Source organism: Cordyceps javanica, chromosome 1 (genome assembly GCF_051103115.1).
Source record: "Cordyceps javanica chromosome 1, complete sequence".
Taxonomy (NCBI): domain Eukaryota; kingdom Fungi; phylum Ascomycota; class Sordariomycetes; order Hypocreales; family Cordycipitaceae; genus Cordyceps; species Cordyceps javanica.
Window position 1 is genome coordinate 3590730 of NC_139295.1, and position 24362 is coordinate 3615091.

The following is a 24362-nucleotide window of genomic DNA, read 5'->3' on the forward strand; positions in this document are numbered from 1 at the left end:
GTAGTCTCCGTAGAATTCAATTTTGTTTCAACCGGAATCATTTGCCTTGCGAGTCCTTCCTCACTGCCCCACTGGAAAACCACCCCGCCACATCTTCGCCTCGCTATCCAACTGCACACCCGCTCTGGCAAAAATCGCACCAAGCCCACGATTTTATCCTTATCCGACTGCAAAAAAAAACTGTGCATGGTGGCGGGCCTCAAGCGCAAAATGGACGACTACGGCAGCGAGACGGACAGCGACTATACGAGCTACTGGCGAGACTGGGTGCGTTTTTCTAGGAGCGGGCGCGCCCCGTCGTCCTCGCCGAATTATCGTGATGGAAACCCGAAACGATTATTCCTTGTTGCATCTTTCTCTATTTGTTCGATGGCTAACCTCGGGGGTCTCTGTGAACAGTTCATCTCGTCTCGCGGCAATGAGTATTTTTGCGAAATCGACGAAGAGTACCTGATGGACCGCTTCAACCTGACGGGTCTCAACACAGAAGTGCAGTACTACCAGTACGCGCTGGACCTTGTGACCGATGTCTTCGACCTTGACTGCGACGATGAGATGCGCGAGACAATCGAAAAATCGGCGCGGCATCTGTACGGCCTGGTCCATGCGCGCTACATTGTGACCACGAGAGGCTTGACCAAAATGGTACGAGGATACCCCCAGCATGCGGCCTCCCCAGCCCCCCAAGGGCCAAGCGAAAATATCGCCAGAGAGGACCGCAACTCGACTTCTTCTCAAAAGCTAACCACACGGAAAACACGCAGCTGGAAAAGTACAAAAAGGCCGAGTTTGGCAAGTGCCCGCGCGTCGACTGCCTGCTGCACCCGCTGCTGCCGATGGGCCTGTCCGACGTGCCCAACCACCGGCCCGTGAAGCTGTACTGCGCGCGGTGCGAGGACATTTACAACCCCAAGTCGTCGCGGCACGCCGCCATCGACGGCGCCTACTTTGGCACGTCGTTCCAGAACATCATGTTCCAGGTGTACCCGGCCCTGATCCCCTCCAAGAGCCTCGAGCGCTACGTGCCCCGCGTCTACGGCTTCAAGGTCCACGCCGCCGCCGCGCTCGTCCGCTGGCAAAACGCCCAGCGCGACGACATGCGCCGTCGCCTGCGCCAGGCCGACATCGAGACGCGTTTCCGCGACGACAGCGCCGAGGAGGAGGACGATGTCGAGTTTGAGGGTGTGGACACGCGGGTCGCGCGGGTGCATTGAAGAGAATGGGTACAGCTGCCAATGGTAGATGGCGCGGGAGGAAGGTGATTCTTTTGTATGGCGTTGATGGGTAGTTTTTTATAATGACATGACAGCAATCAAATGAATTATTTTTTTCGCTAATGAAACTTGTATGGTGTCACTGGCATAAGAATGCACTATCTTTATCAAGAATGAAATTGATTGGGATATCATAATACGACTACTTATTAAATAACACCATCTGGCGGTCAACTACGCTCGGTTGTCGCCATGGTTTAATCTCTGCATTTCAACATCTTCGAATCGTGTGCCATATTGTCCGTTGTACTGAGTGTTCGCCTCAGGCTGTTGAACAGTACGCAGGTTTGCACCGCGCGAGATGGCGGGCTGGGAATAGGCCTCTATATCGGCAGATTCGGCCACCTGGTCCGAGTTGGGACTGCCATAGCCAACATTGCCAACACCGGCCCAGAATGCGCGTGCAGGATTGCGAGGGCCCCAGGCCCAGCCAGCACCGTCCTGGATCGGCATATGGTAGTAGCGGAAACTATAGATGGCACAGATGGTCCCGATGAGATAACCAAAGAGAATATCGAAGCCGTGGTGGCGGTAGTTGAACCACCGAGACGCAGAAATCACCATTGACAGACAAAATGGAACAAGTGTGATGACGAGGAGGAAAACTGGAGGCGCAGCGGCGCGCATGCGTGCACCGTGGAGCTTGCTGCTAGAGCTCCTCTTTGCGCTGAGTGGCCAGCTGGGATCGTTGCCCTCTTCGTAACCGTTTTGCGCCTGCGCGTCCGCTTGTCCTTGGCGCGAGGGGAATGCAGCATGCGAAGCAACATTGTCGCTGGATCCAGGCATAATCCATGGCAGCGTAACAGCAAACTTGCTGGCCAAGTAAAGCGACAAGTAGATCAAGCCGCCAGCGGAGGCGGAGGCGTGGCCGCTGGGATAGCTTCGGAAGCCGTCCCAGAGCTTATACTCGTCCGTCTCGGTGCATATGGCAGCCGAGTAGAGTTGGCCGTTGGCACCCTGGATCTTGAAGCCACCAACAATGTACTTGTCCGCATTGGTCATGTCTGGCTTGCAGCGGGAAAGCATGTCGGGGCGTGGCTTGCCGCACATGTTCTTCAGGCCGCTAACAAAGAACCAGGCTGACCCGACAGCCATGAGCAGGCCGAGCAATGTAATCTGCAGCTCCCAGAGCTTGCGCTTCCAAATGAGTAGCGCGGGAGTACCTTTCGGGACAGTGCTGCCGGGGACGAAAATAAGGGTGACAACGACTATCACAACGACAGGTACGACGCCACAGCAGACAAAGAGAAGCTTGTTGGAAAACGTTTCATGTTCGGCGAAAGGAAACCTGTCGAGTCAGTCAGCAAGAAGGAAGCGCCGTCGTGGTTCGAGAGAGAGGCACGCACGCAATGTTAGGATCGGCCAGCGAGAAATTGCGAAAGTTGGGTTTGATGTTGCCCAGCACGTAGGAGCCTATCGCAAGACCAGCGAGAAGGATCCAGTCGACAATGTACGAAGCTATGAGGATGACTGAGAACTGCTGCCGCAGCGAGGCGGTTCCTGTGGCCGCCATCTTTTCGTAGGTTGGCATGGGATGCAAGGTGAAAAAGGGAGCCCGGTGCGTCGCCGGCGAGAAATGAGACCTCGACTTCCAGAATGGAGTTGCTAGCGTATGTGACCCTGTGTAGGTTTGGAGGTGGCGGGAAGCTAATACTATTTTATAATGATGATGAAAGAAGCAACCAGCGACTAGTTAATTAGCGGACGACGTAAGCTGGCGGCGCGAACGGGCTATGGCAATGATTAGCCAAGACCTCCTGAAAGGGTCCTGTAATGGGCGCCAGGACAATAGGTCGCAAAAAGGGAACCCACTCCGGTCGCCGGAATGAGGCTGTGTGTGAGCATGGCGCAGTGAAAAGACGGCGAGACATTGGGCGTGGCGCCAGCACATACCTACCGACGGCCATCGACCAATTACTCTTTGCCAAGCGTTCGTCCGCTAGGCCGGAATTCAAACCCAATCCACTGGTGAACGTCGAACGATGGCTGTGACAACTTTGCTCTTCGGCGCGACGAGGTCCAGCTTGTGCGGAGCCCTGAGCACCCGAGTCCCGCGCGGCCCCGGCACCTAGGTGCAAATCGCACAGGTGAGGCCCTTGGCTGGCGCCCATCGTACCGCATTAATCTATTTCGCTTGAAAGGGAAGTGGATCGTGTGCTTGAGCTGCGCCACACGGAACAAAGGGGCAGGGAAGTCGAATAGACAAAGACGGCGGCAAGGATGGGGAATGGCGAAATGAGGGCCAAAGACGTCGTTGATCGATTAATGGTGATGTATTCTCCAAGTACATTGTTTGGTGTTGCAGCTCGCAGCTCGCAGCTCGCAGCTGGCAGTAGAAAGCAGTCGCCTGTGCAAACAAGCCCCACGTGCGCGACAGATCGTACTCATTGTCGCACCATCTCGAGGGTTATGAAACTGACATTTATGGTATTGACTATATCTCTTCTCGAATGTATCGTTTAGCCTGTATCTGTGCTTTTTTCTGTATCCTTTCCAGTCTTTCTGGATGATATTGCTGTTAGCAAAAGTTGTTCTTTGTTCATTACGTTGCAGAAGTGGCAAGTCTTTAGAGCCGAGGCTCGATAAAGACGTCGGAAGGATGCTGAGTACTAATGCTTCAACATGAACTTGGAGTGGTGCAATCGACCGGAATAAATAATGGAAGCGTGCATAGAAAGGCATGCCAGACTCTGCATGTGCAGACACCCAGTTACGGGTGCCGCCTGCACACCGCTTGTATACTTGAACAATGCTGATATTTTGTGGCTATGATACAGGACATAATGTACACGGCTCTGCCAGTAGCCAATGCCCATCTAAAAATACACCCTTCATCCTCTTTCCACACTAGCCCGTCTTCTTGTTTCTCTGCACGCCATGGTTGCGTGGTCTCGGTACTGTCACCCATTTGTTGATGTTGTTCTTGCGGCGCGTTTTGTAACCGCTCTTGGTCTACTGGGGGTTAGTGATTTCTTCGCGTATGAAAAGTTACAGTCGCAACATACCGGTCGGCCCCAAGGTGTAACAGGATGACGATTACTCTTTGACTTGCCTCGTCCACCACCGTGGGGATGGTCAACTAGATTACGTTAGATGCTACATTTTGATTCATTCGGAAAGAAAAATCGGCATACCTTTGTTCATGGCCAGACCACGCACCGTCGGCCGGATATTCAGCCAACGACTACGCCCAGCCTTACCGAGTTGACGGTACTGGTGGTGAATGTTGCTGGCAACACCAATGGTTGCGCACGCCTGCTTGCTGACCTTGCGCACCTCACCGCTCTGAAGGCGGACTTCGACATACTTGCCTGTAACAACCTTGACACCATCGGCTCTGGTCTCCTCGTCTTTGTTTACTACCGTGGCGTAGGTACCGGCACTGCGGCAGAATACGGCACCTCGCTTGGCGGCAGAACCAACACAAAAGACTTGGGTGCCCACGGGGATCATGTGCATGGGCAAACAGTTGCCGCGGAAGGCGGTTTTTGCGGCAAGGATACCGGGGTCGACAGTGCCACCCATGCTATTGAGCAGGTCCTGAGGTATGCCGGAGCGGTAGCTGTGAACAACGTCGCCAGCTCGCAGACCATCAGCTGCAACAATATATGACTTGCGTCCGGTGGCTTTTTCCGTGACCAAAGCAATATGTGCGCTGCGACCAGGGTCGTATTCGATCCGCTCGACGAGATGAGGGCCCGGACGATTTCGCACAAAATCAACAATTCTTATTCTGCGCTTATGACCGCCTCCGCGGTGTCGAACTGTGATGCGACCATAGACGTTGCGACCACCCTTTCCGTGACCCTTTTTCGGTATCGTCAGAGGCAAATGAGCGCGGCCCTTCCAGAGATGGTCGTTGATCGGTCGTCGCAAATGACGCACGCCGGGGGTTCTCGGCTTGTAGGTGCGGATGGTCGAGGACTGTGACTCGGCTTTGGCAATGCTAGGGCCCGGATCCGGGGTGGCGGCGGTGGCGAAGCTGCGAATGGGGAGTCGAATCGGCGCAAAGCGAACAAGCGCCCTGGCCACGACAGGAAGTCGTGGTTGCAACATCATGGGATGTGCCACAAGCGCTTAGATCTGGAAGAAAAGGAGGTCGGAAATGCAGAGCCGGCGAGCGAATCAATCTACTGCTCGAGCATGAATTGCTGGCAAACGCACAGCAATGAAACAGGCAAGCAGCACAACAGAATTGACTCGGGTCTATTGCACAATTGCAACCCCGACAGCAGCTCTCGCGCAGATTGATGGCTCTCTCATCCGACGGTGGTGCAAGGAAGCTCAAGTTTTAGCAATGGGAAAACGTTTTGCCGACAAAGAATCATCGACGCCACAGGTACTATGGCCCGCGCCACACTTGTGGCCGGGGTTCGCGTCAAGCCACAGCAGCAACGCTCGCATAGACCCGCTACGGGAAGGCAGGCCAATAAAAAGACCGTTGCCTGGCCGTTGCCACTGTTGACAAGCTACTGTTCTAGGCGGTACGTACCTTGTGGCACCCGTGGCTGCATGGGCTCGCGAACAGCGGCATCCACCTGTCGCGTTGTGAGTCGTTTGAAGCCCTCGCCCGGCCTCCACTGTCGCCAAAAAGCACGTCTTCCCGCAGGCCTGTTGACCGGGTTGCCCGCGCTGACCCTAGTAAAAATCTTTGTGTTCAATATTGTAACCAGAATAGAGGCTGTGATGATCACGAAAGCAAACGTGTGATGTACTTATTTGGGAGACATGCGTTTATTGGCCAATGTTTACCGCAGCAGTATCCGGCCTCGCACCGTAAAGTACATGTCCAAGTAGTAGCACGTAGCAGTCGGAGCACCAACGCAAACCCGGCCTCTCGAAGCGTGTCGAATCGCAAATCTCCCTCCAGGAAGCGTCTCGCATCCCCGCCCGCTGGTGGGACAATGCTCTCTCCGACATATCTTACTGGCCCTTGTGCCCGGGCGACCAAGCAACCAAGCGGCGTCGCGAACCGCGCCAGTGTTCCGTGGAGGTACGTACCTGCGGCGGCGCGCCTGGCCCACCACGCTGGCTGGTACCAGTACCTTTCTACCTAAATACTGGCCGCCCACTCACGTCTCTCCCTGGCTCTCTGCTCTCTGCTCTCCAGACTCCGCTGAGCTCCGCCGTCAAAACACCTCCAACGCCCTCAGCGGCCATCCTTTTAACATAAACATCACTCCTTCGCCCTACTCGCCCGTGCTATTACTTCTAGCCCGCTCATCTCTTCTCTCTCTTTTTTTGATACTCTTTGCTGCATCAGCATTTGCATCTTTCTGTGGGCAGAGGCACCTGTTACCCCCTTCAGCATAACATTTGCTTCCATATCTCGTCGCCAGCATTCCAATCGCGCTGTTGTGACCCTACCTCATCTATCCCCGATCCAAAAGGTGCGTTGGCAACCAGTCTGCTGCTACTTTAGACTCGTTCGACTGTCTCGGAGTTTCCTACTTTATTCCCTCGTTCCGTGCTCTACTTTTTCCCTTCCTCTTCTTCTTCGTCTTCCTCTTCATCTCGACGCGTATCAAAGACGGCGCTGACAGTTCCGACCGAGCAGAATAGCATCTAGTTACGTGCTACGCGCAGCTACTGGATCACCATGCCTGTTGTAAGTTTTGATTCTGCCGTTCTCAAATCGTGACGCGTGCTGACTCGCCCCAGGCGGCTAGAACAACCCGTAGGGCAGCGGTCGCCAATGAAAACGACGAGAACAGCAACACGCGTATGACTACCAGAGCCGCCAAGTCCGTCCTTGGTGATGAGGGCAGAGTAACCAAGGGAGCTCTCCAGACCAAAAGGAGCACTGTCTCCGCCGGCACCCGCAGCGCCCTCAATGATCTGAGCAACCGTGCCAGGACCGAAACGGCTGTCGGCAAGAAGCCTGTCGGCAAGGGTGGTCTTGTTTCCAAGGCTCAGACTGCCTCACAAAAGCCCACGACGCGTGTCACTTCAAAGGCTGCCCCCAAAGAGCAGTCCAAACGCGTTGAGAAGCGTCTCTCTGCCACCAAGAGGAAGATCTCGGAGCAAGAAAAGGATGCCCTTTTGGAAATTGCCAAGGAGCCGGTCGTCGAGATCAAGAACCAGAGAAAGGCCGAGAGCAAACCCGAGAGCAAACCTGTCAAGGATGAGCGTCCACCCTTTGAAGATATCGATGACGAGGACCGTGACGACCCTCTCATGGTTGCCGAGTACGCTACCGAGATCTTTGAGTACCTACGCGACTTGGAGTGCAAGTCTATCCCCAACCCTCGGTACATGCAGCACCAGGATGAACTCGAGTGGAGCACGCGTGGTATCCTCGTAGACTGGCTCATCGAAGTCCACACGCGTTTCCATCTCCTTCCCGAGACGCTTTTCCTCGCCGTCAACATTGTCGACCGCTTCCTCTCGAAAAAGGTCATTCAGCTTGACAATTTTCAATTGGTCGGCATCACTGCCATGTTCATTGCGTCCAAGTATGAGGAGGTTCTCTCTCCCTACATTGGCAACTTCAAGCGTATCACAAACGATGGATTCACCGAGGAGGAGATTCTGAGTGCCGAGCGCTTCGTCCTGAGCACTCTCGACTACGATCTCAGCTATCCCAACCCTATGAACTTCCTCCGTCGCGTGTCCAAGGCGGACAACTACGACATTCAGTCTCGGACGATTGGCAAGTACCTCACCGAGATCAGCCTTTTGGACCACCGCTTCATGGCCTTCCGTCCCAGCCATGTCGCAGCCGCTGCCATGTACCTATCCCGCTTGATGCTTGACCGTGGTGCTTGGGACGACACTCTCGCCCACTATGCCGGTTACACCGAGGACGAGCTGGAGCCTGTCGTGCAGCTCATGGTCGACTACCTCGCCCGACCCGTCGTGCACGAGGCCTTCTTCAAAAAGTACGCGAACAAGAAATTCCTCAAGGCTTCCATCATCTCCCGCCAATGGGCCAAGAAGAACGCCGCCGTATTCGGCATCACCGACACCGATCTGTCGTTATATCACCTTGACGAGTAAAGATGATACAATTTCGATACCTCTCTCTGGATAGCATTTGCGATGGGATTGCGTTACACGGCAGTAATTAATAGCATGGCCGCTCACGCTCTGGAGCACCGGCCCTACATGAAGGCAGCATCTCGGACCTGTCTGGATTAACGAGCAGTCTTGTGGCCGAATGATTCGGCTTTTTTTTTTCACCAACAATACCTTTTTGTTGATTACACTTTTTTGCGGCACGGATTTGTGCTATTCTTTTCATACAAGGCGCTTGGAGTCAATGGCAAAGGGCTAACGGATTTTTTATTTCGGAGTTGTTGATATTTTGGTTGAGCCGGACTATCTGTAGATTTCTCGGTGCCAGCCAGAAACACGATGGAAAAAGTGTACATATCCCACGATCGGACTACGGCGGTATTGTTTTTAGGAGTAATGAATTGCATTGACATGAAAGCTGTTGATAAACTTTGAACTGCTACACCTATTTTGTTTATTGATTTGTTGTGACGCAGTCCCCACAGGCCGGCCGCTCACTGCGGCGACATGGCCAAGCGCACGCAGCATGCATGCACCCTTGAGATTGATGAGTGAGCTGGCTTTGTTTATGTCGAGCACGATTGATATTGCTCTGCGGCGGGTTCGTCATTCACCGGCCAAGGGGGAGCTGGGCACGAGACTACTGAGTAGTTTGTTTACATTTAGCCGTATGCGGCAAGCCCCGGTTTGAGCTGCCAGCTGTGTACGGATTAGCTGAGCTTACTTTGCACAACAACAAGATTCTACATAACGGGCAGGAGAGGCCAATTGGAATGGGCCGATGAGGAAATGAAGACAGTGCGGACCAGTTAGATTGCGCGTCCCACAGCCAACGTTCCCCGACATCCCGTTACTGATTTGCATGGTGATGACAATAGGGTAGCCAATCGACAAGGAGAGCTAGGTGACCAGTAGTGCCTGGGCGTCACAGTTGCATCAACCTGCCCCAGATTTACCGACAACTGACCTTGTATATGTACGTGACGATTAATGTCGCGCCGTTTCAAGTTGCGTATATCGCTAAACTACAAGGACCCCGTTCCCGCCATCCATGGGCGAACCAGCAGGCGGTGTTCGGTGAACCACACCAAGTAAATCCACCCGACGCTGAATTCGTATCATCATTAGCTTGCCAGACAGATTACCCTGCTGACGGCGTAGAGCATCTACTTTCAGCAGCTCGCTCTACAGGCCGAGTTCAACTACTGGATAGATAGCAGCATGCTCACTGTACCATGAACGATTGAAACGCATAATTCAAAAAATACATAGTGGAACCAAGCTGGGATCTCGTACGTTTCATCGAATACATCATTGTTGTCTCAATCAGTAGCAAGCCTTTTACACGCGCAAGACGATGCTGTGGTCCTTGGTCCTTGGGCGCGCTTTATGTGGGGCGCAACTTTGTACCAGCGCTCGACGTCACACTGTCGCCAACTTCCCAAACCATCATCAGTCTGTAATTCTCTGCGATTGAGCATTGCACGTTAGCCGAAGCCGACCTGGGAAAAACAAGACGGCGGCCGTCCTCGCCCAGACACGATGGCGCCCGTCCTGCGGCCCCGGCAAAGCCTTTCCAAGGAGCGTTTCCCTACATACTTTGGAAGCCTGCGCAGCCAGCCATACTCTGACCCCAACTCATCGCGCGCGCCCGGCGCCAACAAGTAAGCTCACGCGGGCGCTCAATCATCTCAAGTCTAGAAACGTGTGTGCTCACTCTTCCCCTAGCAACCTGAGGTGCATCGCATGGAATCCGCTGGGGACGCTGATAGCGACGGGATCGAGCAACAAGACGCTGCGAGTCTGTAGGTATTTTTTACTTTGTTTCGCAGAAGTCGGTCAGAGGGAGATGATGAATGAGATGCTAAACGCTTACACAAAAAAAAGGGAATCCGGAAAAGGCGCACGTCAAGTTCTCGACAGAGCTCAAGGGGCATACGGCGCCGATTGAGAAAGTCGCCTTCAACCCGACAAAGGATGCGGAGCTGTGCAGCGTCAGCAGCGACGGCGTGGTCAAGTTCTGGGATGTGCGCACAAAAGCCTGCTTCAACGAGGTGTCTGGGCTCGGGGACGCCTTTACGTTGGCGTGGGCGCCGGACGGGCAGACGCTCATTGTCGGCAACAAGGTGAGAGGAGGCGGCGACCCCCCCGGGCGTATCTGTTTTTACCCACTGTTTGCTAACCATTGCAGGCCGACGTGATATATATCCTCTCCCCCACATCCTCCACGCCCATCTCGTCGCACCAGCAGCCCGTCCAGACGAACCAGATTGCGTTCTGCTGGAGCGGGACCAAGGTCTTTGTCACGACGGGCGACGGACGCACGCGCATCCTCGCGTATCCGTCTTTTGCGCCGTTGCTGGAGCGGCCGGCTGAAAAGGGCGACGAGTACGATGGCGGCGGCGGCGACGGCGACGAGGAGAGATGGAGGAAGCACGAGTTTGCGCTCAGCGGGCACACGTCGTCGTGTCTGACGGCGGAGATGCAGCCCACGGCGCGGTACCTGGCGACTGGCGGTTCCGATTCCATCATTTCACTGTGGGACACGACAGACTGGCTGTGCACACGCACGCTGACGAGGATGACGGGTCCGGTGCGGAGTTTGAGTATGATTGCACCCTTTCTTTCTTCTTCTTCTTCTTCTTCTTCTTCTTCTTCTTCTTCTTCTTCTTCTTCTTCTTCTTCTTCTATCACGAGACACCGGAATGTTTCAGCTAACAAAGTGACTTGCAGGTTTCACATTTGACGGAAGCTACGTTGTCGGCGGCAGCGACGAGGGTATGTATTCCTTGTCCGGACCGAGGAGCGCTCAGTGATGTCGTAGTTGCAGGCTAACAATGAGGTGATTAGGCAGTGGATTGGATGTTTGCCACGTCGAGACGGGCGAGCTAGTACATACATTCAAAACGGCCGGCTCCAGCCCCGTGGTAGCGTGGGCTCCAACACGGTACTGCTTGGCATATACAGATCTAGGGATGCTACGTATTGTTGGTGTGGATGTAGATAAGAAGTAGTTTTTTATTGGTGAAGAAATCTAACATGACAGAATATTACACAGTTTGAAGCGAAACATATGTGAAATATATGTAGAAGAAAAAAAAAAGAAAGACGCAAAAATGTAAAGAAAGATCCCTCGAAACAAATGATGAAAAACTGAATATATACCAAAGAAAACGAGAAAACGAGAAAATGAGAAAATGAAAAAGAACAGAAAAGAAAAACGCGCTTGAGGTGCGTAACCCATGCAATATGCTCAACTCTGTCCAGCTGCCGCCATCCAGCTCATTCATGTAATGATATGTTCATCGTCCGTAAGACTAGCGCTCCATGTTATCCAGACAACCTCCCTCGGACAACACACACACACACACATATATATATGTTTTTTAGTCGATGTTAAACTTGTAAGGATCGTCAATGTCAATCAGGCCCTGCTCAAAGAGCTCCTTGGCAACGGGATAGACGGCGCGGGCCATGTTGCTGCGGCGCTCGAGGATGTAGCGGGGTGTTATGCGGTGGAAGCCGGGAATCTCAAAGTCGCCCTGGTTGTGGTTGAAGGCGTGCAGCATGTACGTCTTGGACCAGTCCTGGGCCCAGACGGGCCTCTGGACGGCCTGGGGCGCGGCCCAGCGCGTCATGGGCTCGTCGTCGTACTGGGGCAGGCGGCCGTCGGGCGTCATCATGTCGAGGGCGGGCGTCTCGTCGGCGTGCACCTCGAGCAGGCGGATCGTCTCGTCGCGGACCCAGCCGCCGGGGGCGAAGGCGTTGCGCTCCATGATGAGCACCTCGCCGGGCTGGGAGACGAGGCGCTCGCAGATGGTGGTCAGGGCGCCGTTGCTGTGCGCCGACCACTCGCCCGTGAAGGCGGCGTTGATGCCCTCGCTCCACAGCTCCATCATGCGGCTGTGCGGCCGGCTCATGAAGACGCCCGAGTTGACCTCGGCGTTGCTGTCCCCCGCCTGGCGGCCGGCGACGGCGCTGAAGCCGCTCTCGCGGAGCGTCCGCACGTCGCGCAGCGGGTGCACGTCAAAGTCGAGGTAGACGCCGCCGTACTCGCGCACGGCCTCCACGCGCACAAAGTCCGACTTGTGCTCCATGAGCGTGATGGCCTTGCCGTTGCCCGCGTGCGTCGGCACCGTCACGGCGGCGATGCGCAGGTTGGGCACCTGGAACAGCAGCCGCGTCCACTTGCCGGCCGCGCCGCTGCGAGCGCGCTCGAGCGCCTCGGCCGGCGCGTTGGTGTGCAGGTAGATGGCGTCGGGCTGCCAGTAGCGCCATGTGGCGTAGATGGAGAGCACCTCGGAAAAGGCAAACGAGAAGTCGCCCGTCACGTTGGCGAGGATGTAGACGTAGTGCGCCGTGTTGGGGATGTGCTCCGGTGTCGTGTCGGTGATGAGCGTCTGGCCCGGGACGGACTCGGTGGAGGCGGCCGCGGCCGAGTCGTCGCCCCCGGCGACGTCGACCGTCTTGGTCGAGGGGATCCGCACATACGGCACGTAGTCGCGGCCGAGGCTGAGGAGGAGCCAAAGGAAGAGACCCGTGCCCATACACGACAGTATGAGCACGGTGTTGTTTAACCGTAACGAAGACTTCATTACGGAAAAACAAAGCAGATGTGTGAGACGTGGGCGGGCGTGGTGCGTGGTATAGTCGATTTCAGGTAGAGGTTGTCACGAGGGAGTTGCGCATAGAGTCGGTATGAATCGATGAATCAACGCTTCGTTTAGTGAGAAAAGAAAGTAAATACGAGTGAAAGGAAGAATAAGGAAAGGAAGAAGAAGAAGGAGAAGAAGAAGAAAAAAGAAAGTATTAGACAGTCAACGACAGACGAGGGATCGAGTCAGGCTTGCTGAGAGGGAATACCAGTACGGTTCCATTCAAGCCATGTTAGTTAAACTTTGCACCAACACGAGCTTTATTAGGGGGGAGGGATGTCGAGGCTTATCAGGCTTCCGGCTGAGAACGGGGTCTTTTTATTTTTATTTTATTTTATTGTATATTTTTATTTTTATTTTTCATCATTTTGAATATAGAGTGTGGCGTCGGTATCAGCAGACTGTGCGTTGAATATATTTTTTCATTTTTTTCGAGGGATCCGGCCGAAGCAGCCAACCAATGCGACCCTGCAGCCTTGCCGGACGTTGCGTGGTCACACAATTTTGGCAAGGGGTCAAGGGTGGCCTAAGAGAAACTTACTCGTCTTGGAACCGGGATCCGCGCAGAGCCTGATTTTCCGGGCCTCGTGCTACTGGCCTCGTTCACGATTGGCTCCAACGCTCCTCCTTTGTTGTCTGTAAAAGGACTGGCTGCGCCCACCTCCTCTGGGAAGATTCGGTCCTAACCCGATCCGTCTCGTTACAAATGAGGCTGGTGAAATTACTCCGTAGTCTCAGAGACTCACTCACGCCAAGGAGAAGAGAACGCATTCTTACTCGCAGGAAGAAGGGACTTTGGCGGGCAGCTCCTGGGTCCCCTTATCATGAATGCAACCTCTGGCGCCGCCACCTGAGGCCGCTATTGGTATAGTCAGAGCACACAGAGGGACGGGATTAATCACAAGCCTTGTGGCGTTGCATGAACGAGTTACCAGTAGCTTGCTCATGCGGCTGAATAGGGGACGGGAACCTGGCGCCAAGAAGGGGAAACGACAAGTACCGGCACATTATGAGCAAACGTGATCTGTCTCGAACCGGCCTGCGTGTCGTGTGTCCGGGCTGGGTATCCATTCATGTCTCTGAACCCTGGCCATTGCCCTTCACACATTGAGCCACTTCTGCGTGTCTCTTAACAATGAGAGACGGGCAATGAGAGACATGACTGATTGTCCAGAGCCCAACAGCCATCCATTAGCGTGAAAGCTACGGATTAGCCATCAACGGAACGGGTATAAACAGTTGGGCGTACGAATGATGCTAAAGACGCCTACAACTGCCAAAAGTTTAAACCAATGACTAGCCGGCATGCCTATGCATCAATAGCGTCGCATAGCCTGGGTCGCGACGCTTGCTAGCATTGCAGCGATTTCCAATGAGAAATGGCTTTGGAAAGTAAGTTTTGACTACTGCGAAGGAGGCTTGGTGGCTTGACGAAATTCCTTTGTAGCGACTTGTCCTGTTTGGATCCATGGGTGCCGAGTTGCTATTGATGGAAGAAACTATCAAATTCAAAGTTCAGGTGAGCTGAACAGAACTGACGACGGCGGAGTCCTCGCACATGTACGGACAGAAGCAGGGAGAAATACTGCAAGGCCCAGTACTACCAGAAAAAGCCAGCGTCTGGGCTGCAAGGAGTGTCTGGTGGTTGTGTCCACGAGACGGGCCGCCTTGGTCCAGTTCACTTGACCCAGAAGTGTGCACTTTCAGGGAAGTTGTCTCGAAAAATTTCCAGTGTCACTCTGTGTCGAACATGTCAAAATGTCAAAACTGCAAAGCATCACCCGGTTCGTCGGATCCGTAGCTTGCCGATTCGTGCCCCTTTACACTGCATGTGTGAGCCTACAAGGGAGTGTCGAACCTGCCGATCTCATTGAGCAAGTCGACGGGTTGTCGACGCGGGCCGCATCAGTAGATCGATTCACCTCGGTGAGTTGGTGGTGGCCATGAACAGCATGCTCAAGACTCGTGCCCTGCACTGGCGGATAAACGCCTCCAGATGGCATTGTAACAGCAGTAGTGGTAAAAGGACGAAGTTTTTTTTTTTTTTTTTTTTTTTTTTTTTCGTAATGCTGAGTTGAGTGTTGCCATGCAAATTATATATAATATACTCCGTACTATCGCTACATCTCTAGCTGCCGACAGCAGTGATCGATCTATGGGTCAGCTCCGCCAAAGGGGCACCAGGATCAGTACGCGGCCCAGTACATTGTCTCGCGGTTGATGGAAGAAGAAAAAAAAGAAGAAGAAAAGAAAATTTTTCATTTGTATTTGCTTTGGCAAGATCTCTGAGTAATTTCTGTACCGTGGCCGCATTCAATCTCTCAGGCTTATTGTTATGTTTCACGGAGGATTTCTTCAGTTTACTAAAGGACTATTAAGATTCACATGCCAATCAGAAACTCAAAAGGAGTACGACTTGTTTTGCGCAGCCATCTCTCATCGTGACTAAACAAACACCCATGAAAAGGTAGCATGGGGCCCCTGTTGCGCTGGGACGCAAGGGTTTTCGTGCTGGTAGAGGGGCAAGAGGCACGAGAGGGATAAGAGGGGACCAAGGGTTGAAACTGTTGGGGAAGCATATCCTCGGCTGTAGATGAGGGATGACGAAGGGAGGGAGGGGTTTTTCTTGTATGGGCATGGTGCGTAAGTAGATGTATTATTCGTGTGTGCGCAAGCATTCTGGCCTGTGATGGCTGTGTACTAGGCCAGTTAGTGGTTGGGTAGGGTGCCAGCGGCCCACGGAGAGGCCGGGCAGGTAGGTGGCAGAGAGGAGGAGAGAGGGAGGTAAGTAAGTAGTGGAGAGAAGAAGGAATTGGCAGTAAGTAACGGCTCTTGCACAAGAGAATTGGCAAGCCGTTATTGGTGCGGGCAATTGAGAGGACAATAAAGGGAGACGTGGTGGTGTAGGGAGTCGGGATGGCGCGAGGGCGGGGCGGCAACGTTAGGCGAGGCACGCGGGTTGGGGATAAGGCTCATGAAAAACGTGGTACTTAAGGTGTGTTACACAATGACGCGTCTGTGCCAAATCATGTGAATGGGCGAGGGGAGCTTTGAGATGGAGTTTGCGATGATGGAAGAAGAGGACCAAGCAGGATGGCGGTGGCATCACGGGCTGTGAAGCTCAACAGAAACGGTTGGGCTGGCGAATTTGCATGTGCAAATGGAGGAACTTATTACGGAGTACCTTACGTAGGTAGTCTTCATGGAATACAGTGGCTGCAGTGGCTACTTACTGAGTACAGTGTATGACATAGGTACCTTAGGTTCCAAGTACCTAAGTAGTGGGATTTCGCCGGTCGCCATCGAAATGACGGTTAAGTATAGGGCGGCATACAGAGTACACGGCGCTGCTAAGTAAATACTACTGATAGTTGCCTGCTTGAGTACCTACCTATCCAGGTACCTGCCTACTTACCTAGTTTGGCGATGAGTGAAACAGATGCCATGGGCCAGAAACAAAGGACATATCAGCATCAACATCAACACCTTGCTAAACGCAAAAGCGCAGGCCTTCATCGTGTCGCATGCCGCCCGACACAACGGGGCCGGCAGGGGGTGCGGAGGAGCCTGCTGAGTGGCATGACCGGGCAGTGCAGTGCAACGGTCCCAGCCCTGGGCGAACACTACTTAGGTTAGCAGGTTGTTGGCAGGCAGGCAGGTTAAAAGTAGAGTTCTACTTATAACTTTTTACTGTTTTTTTTTTTTGCGTATTCGGCACGGTTTGTGTGATCAACGCCACGATGATACTGTCGCCTTACTGCATATGGCCCGGATAGGACAAAGCTAGAAAATGACGAATGTTGCTTGCTGTAATCTCTCTCTCCCTATTATCTATATTGATGTGCTTCTTTTCCCCATTGAATTTTTCCTGTCGCTGCCGACGCCTTTAGCCTCGTGCGAGCATGACATGACGCGGCCAGTGGACTTGATATATACGCTGCCCATGCGAATACGGCAAAGACGGGAGCTTGTAAGCGGGCTGTCCGCGTCCGAGGAAAGAAGGGTTTTTATTTATTTATCGATTCGGTTATTTTTTTTTTTTTTTTGGCGTCAAGAAAAATCGAATCATAGTGACTCGCGTGCGCAAGGAAGATGCCCCAAGCGGTGATGGGACACAGATGTGGCTACGAACCCCTGATGATAGATTGACTGATTGATTGATTGATTGTTGGATGGAGATCGCGGCTGTCGCATCTAATGGGTCGATGGCCATGTGTGCCAGTTTCAGGACATTCGTCACCCTTGCAACCAACTGCCGCTGTAGGTCATGTCCTGCCGACATCCCAACTCACGTGGAAATAAATACCTTAAGTACTGACACTGGTCGACTTGTGCTTGGCTCAGGTACTTGCCGGCTCTAACCCACACACCGTAGATGAAAGGTACCACGTCAATGTCTCGCATCGCCCGAGTCCGCGCATCCATGTGGCCCTGCCAAAAGGCTGAACTGAGTTATACTCCGTCATCTGTATCCGTACTCCGAAATCTATAATCCGAACCGAACAAGTACTGGCTGCGGCTTATCAGTAACTGTGCATTTTTCGGCATAAATCTTCTGACTTTTAGGCACAGCACCAGTTGCGTGTCCTGCCCCCTTCCCAGCTGCTCCAGTGCTGTCAAACCCCCCAAAGTACCCCCAACCCAAGAGGTGGGCAGGCACTTCGCCTTGTCAGCGGAGTCTTGGCCGGCCCCGAAAAACTCCCCCTCTGCTGAGTCAAGGGTACCTAAGTTACCTAGGCAAGTACTTACCGACCTAGGTTTGTAAGTAGGCACGCAGGCAGACGTACGTCTACGATATAGCGAGATCGAGTGTGTACGGCAAGGCCAGGCTGGTTAGCCAAGCAGATTTATGAATAAGTAGCAGTGCACGCAAGTAGGCAATAGAGAGGTAAGTAGCTGCCAGTATGCTCGTGGGAGAGGCATCTAGGTACCGAGTACCAAACTTGCACATCTTTCTAACCATAGTTTAGCCTCGCCAAAGTACCCAGTACCTGCCTCCAACCCTCCTCCTCTCACCCTCTCACCTCCTTCACCCCCACAGACACCAACCAGACGCAACTCCGCTTCCCTACAGACAACCATCCTAGACCTGATGCGCCGCTGCTGACCTCTTTTTCTTCGCAACATCACCACGGTGCCTTCAATCATCGTCCACGTCTCGGCCCTGCAAGTTAGCACCATCTGTTCTACGCCGATCGCCTATTTGTCTCCCCTCCGCCTCCCGCCGTGCCTGCGGCGTCTGGTTGTGCCTGTCGCTGTGGATCCATTCATACCATCCATAGCCGGCTCGACGACATCTGCTCCGGCCACCAAAGCCACATTTCCCTCTCCTCGCGATATTTGCTTTGCGCACCCTGTCCTTGTGACCCGATATGGCTGGTCCCGGCGACAATGGCCAGCCCAATGGCAGCCCCGTCGATGACCGCGCCGCCAACGGCAGCCCCGTCGATGACCGCGCCGCCAACGGCAGCCCTGTCGACAATGCGCACGCCGATACCGTCCCCGACAACTCGGCCATCCCCAAGCCCAAGCGACTTGCCTGCATGATCTGCCGCAAGCGCAAGCTCAAGTGTGATGGATTGCGGCCCAGCTGCAGTACTTGCTCTCGCCTTGGCCATTCCTGCGCATATGATGAGCAGAGACGAAAGAGTGGCCCCAAACGTGGCTACGTCAAAGCCCTCGAAGAACGACTAAGTCCGTCTCGACTGTCATCCACGTCACTATCCAACCACCAATGCTAATCGTTCGATACAGAGCAAGTAGAGACGCTGCTGAAAACACAAGAACCCTCGCAAACGCCCCAATCTGCTTCCGTCGCGCCCAAGATACCCGCTGCGGCACCTGCGGCACCACCACCCCCCGCCATGCCCGTTGACCCAGAAATCGACCGTTGGAACCTAGCTGCTGACTCCCCGCGCGCCGGCGCCGTTGAAGATTTCAACTTCAACTCAAACATGAACATTCCTGTCAACCCGGATGGTAGCAACTTTAGCTGGGAAATGATCGGCCTCGGCCTAGAAGAGCCTCTACCCGCCCAGGAAGCCATTGACGAGCTGCATCAAATTTATTTCGAAAAAGTCCATCCTTCCATGCCTATGATCCACCGCTATCGCTACCTTGCCGCTATGAATCTGTAGGTTGAACTTGCGCTCTGAGAAATACTGTACGGAGGCTGACCATCTAGGGCACCAAACCAACGGCCCCCCGTCTGCCTGCGATACGCCATGTGGACAATGGCCAGCTCCATCACGGACAAGTACTCTGACTTGAAGCATCTTTTCTACGCTCGCGCTCGCAAATACGTCGAGGCCGACTATGTCAAAGGCTTTGGCGAGCACATGATTTCAGTCGCCCACTGCCAAGCACATATCCTGCTGGCATGCTACGAGATGAAGATGATGTATTTCCCGCGTGCCTGGATCAACACCGGCGCCGCTGTCCGCTTAGCACAAATGTAGGTACATTTCATTCCGCACTTTGATCTTCTTTCTGACCAAGCAGGATCGGTTTGCATCGACTTGACGGCGCCGGATTGGACGTGAAGCAGTGTCTTCCGCCGCCCAAGGACTGGACGGAACGCGAAGAGAGGCGGCGAACATTTTGGATGGCATTTTGCGAGGACCGATATGCGAGTATCGGCACGGGCTGGCCAATGACGATTGACGAACGTGATATTCTCACCAAGCTTCCCGCCTCGGAGGAAGCCTTTGAGATGAGCCGCCCCGAGCAAACACAAACGCTCGACGAGTGCACCACCCCCAGTGGTGCCGCTAAGCTCTCGTCCTTTGCCGCCATTGTTCTCCTGGCGGCCATTTTTGGCCGCAATCTTGTGCACCTGCATAGACCTGACAGCGAGGAATACGATGGCGACGTCAATGGGCCTTTCTGGAAGCGCCATCGCGAGATGGACAACATTCTTCTTAACACATCTCTCGGTCTACCCTCCCATCTCAAGCTTCCCGCTGGCTTATCCAACCCCAACATCGTCTTCATGAACATGTCCATTCACACCTCTACAATCTGTCTGCATCAAGCAGCCATCTTCAAAGCAGAGACGCACAAACTACCTGCATCACTCAGCTCTGAAAGCAAAGTTCGCTGCATAACGGCAGCCAACGAAATAACTGGCGTCATGCGGACTGTTTCGCACATGGATCTATCAGCCGTAAGTTCCCCCACCATACTCCATTCATGCACGTCGCTAACCGGAACAGATGAACCCCTTCATCTCTTTCACGCTCTACGTGGCCGCTCGCGTCTTTGTGCAATATCTCAAGAGCCGGCCCGACGACGATGTCACCGCCGACTCGCTCCGTTTCCTGCTATCTGCCATGAACGCGCTCAAGAAGCGGAACCCACTTACCGAATCCTTCCTCGTACAACTCGATGTCGACTTTGAGGCGCTCGCATCTAGAATACCCAGGCTAAAGAACGCGTTCCCTCGAAGCGCTGACAGCGTAAGTGCCATCATTTGTGCCACCGTGACCGAAGCTGACCTTGCGTTCCGCAGCCTGAACAGAATGGAGACGACTCGCCCAAGATTTTGTGCGATGACCCAGATAATGTGAAGGGTATTCTATCGTACCGCGACTGCGACTATTCCAAGGACGACCATGCCAAGCCGCCACCCGTATCCGAACCCTCCGGCATGGGCCTGCCGGGCAGTGCGGCCTTTGGTGGGCAGGCGTGGCTCTCTGTAGACCAGCAAATGCCCATGCTGACGCCCAACTCAGGCAGCATGTATGACAAGCCGCCCAACGGCAGTGGGCATATTTCCAGCTTTGGAGATGTGAATGGCGAGAGCACAGAGTCGCCAGATGGCCAGTCCAACGGCCGGACGCCAAATTCTAGCAACGGATCGGATGGAAGAACGCTAAAGCAGGTCAGCAGCGCAGCTGCGCAAATGTTTGCGTCGGGCGCCTCGCCGCAATTCCCCAGCACCGGAGCGCACTTCTTCAGTCCCGCACAGCAACCGTTCCAGATGCAGCAGCAGCAACAGCAGATGGGGGGACAAGCCATGCCGTACGGCAACGGATGGGATAACATTACTGCAGCACAGCAGGCTGCCAACATGCAAAATGAGGGTGTTTTGCGCGCCCTGATGAACATGGGACCCATGGAGGCAATGGATCTATCGTCCTGGGATACAGGCAATGAGCCAATGCGAGGATAACTGATGGCCTGTTCACAAAAAACAAGGGCAACGTTATAAACACACACATATTGACGACGTTTCTACTTTTGATGATGACGACTTTGGGTGGCGTTGGGTTGTTACTTTTGGTTGGTCTCTTTTCTGTTGGGTGTAATATACGGATTTACCAAATCCTCGGCTGGTGCGGGCTTCTTTTGATAACTGGCAGAATATTTAACATAATACATATCTAGCGAATATTGAAAACACAAAGGGCTTTTCCTATAAAAATTTCGGATGATTGAACCAGGAGTCGGGTAGACTTGATGTTTTTTTTTCCTCGCTTCGCTCGACGTGGGGGAGCGAAAACATCCTTCTTTCGTAGCGAATATTGAAAACACAAATGGCCAAACAAAATGACACATCATTGCTAATGTGGCATATTTTTGGAGATCCAATCGTGATATCCAAACAAAAACATTTCGGCATTAAAGGTACGGTTTCTGATGGCCCAGGTACACCACGCCCAATCTTGCCCCCCCAAGACTATTTGCGCCGAGGCTATCTGTTGTTTGCTCTTTGAAAATTCTGGCGTCATGTATAGGTAATCTGATTCCACCAGAGATTTTTCCATCTTGGGCGACCATGGCTCGATTTGGCGGCCTCGTGAGTCCAAAACGGTGCTGGTTATATGGCGCGAGCGATACCAGCCAAGGTGGTGATGCTGCTATACACTGCCACAGATGCGCTCACCGTGAATAAAAGTTGCTCAAAATAAAATTCCAATCGCCGCATCGAAATGTCCTCCTCTAGGTCAACCCATGATTTTATCACATTCTTGTTACTTGTCTATCCAATAAACAATACCCAGCCTATTGCGCCACATGGCAGAAGTCGGCTAGTGGTCCGTGCACGTCGCTCTTTTTGACGTCAACCGGCAGCCATTTACCCACTTGCCGCCCCAATTTGCCCTCACCACTCTCCCCATCTTCTAAAAGCAGCGAGCAGAAGGGCCATCCGTTTGTGTTAGAGAAGCATCTCGTTGATTGCGTCCTTTGAATTGGAGAAACGCAGTTTAGCGCGTGTCGCGCGACGGTACAACGCCAAGGCCATGGCATCAGGGTCGTTTGCCAGCGGCCAGCCACCGCAACCATCTCCTCACCAGCCGCCGCCGCCACCGCCGCCGCCGCCGGAGCAGCAGCAGCAACAACAACAGCCGTATGCTATGGACATGGGACTCGGGTATCCCTCAGCAGCGGCGGCAGCGGCAGCCATGGGCGAGGCGTACCGCGCGCAGGGCAACGTCTTTGGGAGGCTGGAGTATCAGCCACAGGCGGAGGAAAACCGGCAGCCACAGAGACGGCGACGGCAGCAGGGCGGCGGCGGCAGTGCGCCGGTGCAGGCCGCGCCGCAGGCGTCGATGGGACCGCCAGCCAACAAGCATCAGCATCATATGGGTCAGTTTGGCATCCTGGCGCCGACACCGGTACCTCTTGCGCACGCGCACGGGTCGATGGCCCCGGTCATGGGCCAGCAACAGCCGGCGCTACATTACCCCCCGGGCACGCAACACGCCGGGGTCGCGGGCGCAGGTGTCGAAACCGCGGCGCCCGCTGGAGAAGCCCATGGCAAGCTGGGAGGCAAGATTGTCATTGATCCACCGGACTTGCAGGCCTGGCGGGAGAAGCTCTTCAACGTTGACGAGATGATTGTCCTCACGCAAGAGCAGTAAGTGATTTACCTGCAGCCTCTCTCGTCGACCCATCTCTCCCTCTCTCCCCGGTAAATTGCAGCGACTGACTTCAAAACCCAGATTCGAGACATACTTCCCCCACGTGGACAACGTCTACTCTCACAGATCTACGCAAAAGTACAAGCGTAAACCTTTTGTGTCTCACTACTGGGACTGCCGCATGAAGGGCCGGCCGCCCGGCACCCCCAAGACAGAGGACCCAAACAAGAAACGTCGTCGGCGCAGCGCGCGTGAGCGAGACCTGTGCGACGTCAAGATCAAAATCACCGAGTACTTTCCGAGCTCGGAGCCGCTGCAGCTCGACGGCAGCGGCGGCGGCCCCGAGGCGGCAGCAGCCGCCGCCGTCGTGGCTGCGGGGTATCACGGACAGCGCTTCTGGACCGTCCAGCGCGTCAACGGCAACGGCGGCAACGGCAAAGGCGATGGCGTCGCCGGCCCCCACAAGCACACCCTCGCCAAGAGCGACGAGATCAAGAAGAACAGCGTCCAGCGGCACGTTGCCGCCCAGGAACGCGAGGCCAAGCGCGCCCAGCCGGCCCCGCGCCGCGCCACCGGCGCTGCGGCCGCCACCGCCCGGAAGCACGCCCGCGAGGGCACCGGCGGCGACATCAAGCTCTACGCGGCGTGCTACTGCCCCTTTTCCCAGCGCGTCTGGATCGCCCTCGAGGCCAAGGGCGTGCCGTACCAGTACTGCGAGGCGGACCCGCACCGCAAGCCCGCGCCGCCGGCCCTGCTCGAGACGAGCCCCAAGGGTCAGGTGCCTGCGATCCGGCAAGGCTCGTGGGCCTGCGCCGAGTCGGCCGTGATACTGGAATATGCAAGTAGCCCCCCCCCCGTCCACCCCTCGAGTAAGCACCAACCTGCTGACAATACCAAACAGCTCGAAGACGTGGATTCGCGTGTGCCGCTGTTGCCCTCGGACGGCCAGCTCAAGGCCAACTGCCGCTTCTGGATCAACCACGCAAGTTCACCTGCCCCATTGTTGATCTCTTGCTTGCTGTTCCAAGTGAAGAAGACGCATATATATGAGAAAGAAGAACAAGGAATTACTGACACAGCACCAGATCAACACGGACCTCTTGGCCGCCTTTTACGCGCTTCTTCGAAACACGGACCTCGCGCGCCAGGCGGACCTCGTGGCGCGCCTGCAGTCGCAGCTCGACCGGCTCGCGCAGGCCGCCGACGAGCGCGGCCCGTACTTTCTCGGCCTCGCGCTCAGCCTCGTCGACGTGCACCTTGCCCCCTTTGCGGTGCGCCTGCGCACCCTCATGCACTCGCGTCGCGGCTGGCCGGCCGCGCCGGCACCCGCCACCTCGCGCTGGGCGCGCTGGCTCGACGCCTTGGAGAGGGACCCGCACGTCAAGGCCACGACGAGCGCCGATGACCTGTACGCGGATACGGCGGATATGCTCATCAACGACAAGGTCCTGGTGCCGCTCTGACAAATGACAAGTGGGACAAAGGGGAAAAATGAAGTAAAGTAAAGTAATGCATTATGCCTGTACATGGACTGGATATATTATAGCGAC

At 54.5% G+C, this 24362-nt stretch overlaps 8 protein-coding genes across 8 annotated transcripts; 5 read left to right on the forward strand and 3 right to left on the reverse strand.

Annotated features, from left to right (window-relative positions):
* Positions 1-210: 210 nt before the first annotated feature.
* Positions 211-1214, forward strand: V2A60_001092 (casein kinase 2 regulatory subunit CKB2; the record flags this gene model as incomplete). The annotated part of the gene is made up of 3 exons (XM_083252457.1): positions 211-267; positions 400-645; positions 765-1214. 3 exons carry the CDS (start codon positions 211-213, stop codon positions 1212-1214), a joined length of 753 nt encoding a protein of 250 aa, XP_083108583.1.
* A 234-nt stretch (positions 1215-1448) lies between these two features.
* V2A60_001093 (PAP2 superfamily-domain-containing protein) lies at positions 1449-2787 on the reverse strand (the record flags this gene model as incomplete). The annotated part of the gene is made up of 2 exons (XM_083252458.1): positions 1449-2562; positions 2621-2787. 2 exons carry the CDS (start codon positions 2785-2787, stop codon positions 1449-1451), a joined length of 1281 nt encoding a protein of 426 aa, XP_083108584.1.
* A 1334-nt stretch (positions 2788-4121) lies between these two features.
* Positions 4122-5330, reverse strand: V2A60_001094 (mitochondrial 54S ribosomal protein uL2m; the record flags this gene model as incomplete). Its single annotated transcript, XM_083252459.1, has 3 exons — positions 4122-4226; positions 4280-4353; positions 4409-5330. 3 exons carry the CDS (start codon positions 5328-5330, stop codon positions 4122-4124), a joined length of 1101 nt encoding a protein of 366 aa, XP_083108585.1.
* Positions 5331-6873: 1543 nt separating this feature from the next.
* Positions 6874-8273, forward strand: V2A60_001095 (B-type cyclin CLB2; the record flags this gene model as incomplete). The annotated part of the gene is made up of 2 exons (XM_083252460.1): positions 6874-6882; positions 6936-8273. The coding sequence occupies 2 exons, from the start codon at positions 6874-6876 to the stop codon at positions 8271-8273; spliced, it is 1347 nt and encodes a 448-aa protein (XP_083108586.1).
* A 1560-nt stretch (positions 8274-9833) lies between these two features.
* Positions 9834-11305, forward strand: V2A60_001096 (WD40-repeat-containing domain protein; the record flags this gene model as incomplete). Its single annotated transcript, XM_083252461.1, has 6 exons — positions 9834-9955; positions 10020-10096; positions 10179-10417; positions 10483-10897; positions 11025-11069; positions 11142-11305. The coding sequence occupies 6 exons, from the start codon at positions 9834-9836 to the stop codon at positions 11303-11305; spliced, it is 1062 nt and encodes a 353-aa protein (XP_083108587.1).
* A 372-nt stretch (positions 11306-11677) lies between these two features.
* Positions 11678-12886, reverse strand: V2A60_001097 (uncharacterized protein; the record flags this gene model as incomplete). The annotated part of the gene is made up of 1 exon (XM_083252462.1): positions 11678-12886. The coding sequence occupies one exon, from the start codon at positions 12884-12886 to the stop codon at positions 11678-11680; it is 1209 nt and encodes a 402-aa protein (XP_083108588.1).
* Positions 12887-18318: 5432 nt separating this feature from the next.
* V2A60_001098 (transcription factor domain-containing protein) lies at positions 18319-21119 on the forward strand (the record flags this gene model as incomplete). The annotated part of the gene is made up of 6 exons (XM_083252463.1): positions 18319-18640; positions 18701-19079; positions 19131-19400; positions 19448-20111; positions 20161-20403; positions 20457-21119. 6 exons carry the CDS (start codon positions 18319-18321, stop codon positions 21117-21119), a joined length of 2541 nt encoding a protein of 846 aa, XP_083108589.1.
* A 1072-nt stretch (positions 21120-22191) lies between these two features.
* Positions 22192-24275, forward strand: V2A60_001099 (glutathione S-transferase family protein; the record flags this gene model as incomplete). Its single annotated transcript, XM_083252464.1, has 4 exons — positions 22192-22808; positions 22894-23635; positions 23714-23839; positions 23898-24275. The coding sequence occupies 4 exons, from the start codon at positions 22192-22194 to the stop codon at positions 24273-24275; spliced, it is 1863 nt and encodes a 620-aa protein (XP_083108590.1).
* Between the last annotated feature and the right edge of the window lie 87 nt (positions 24276-24362).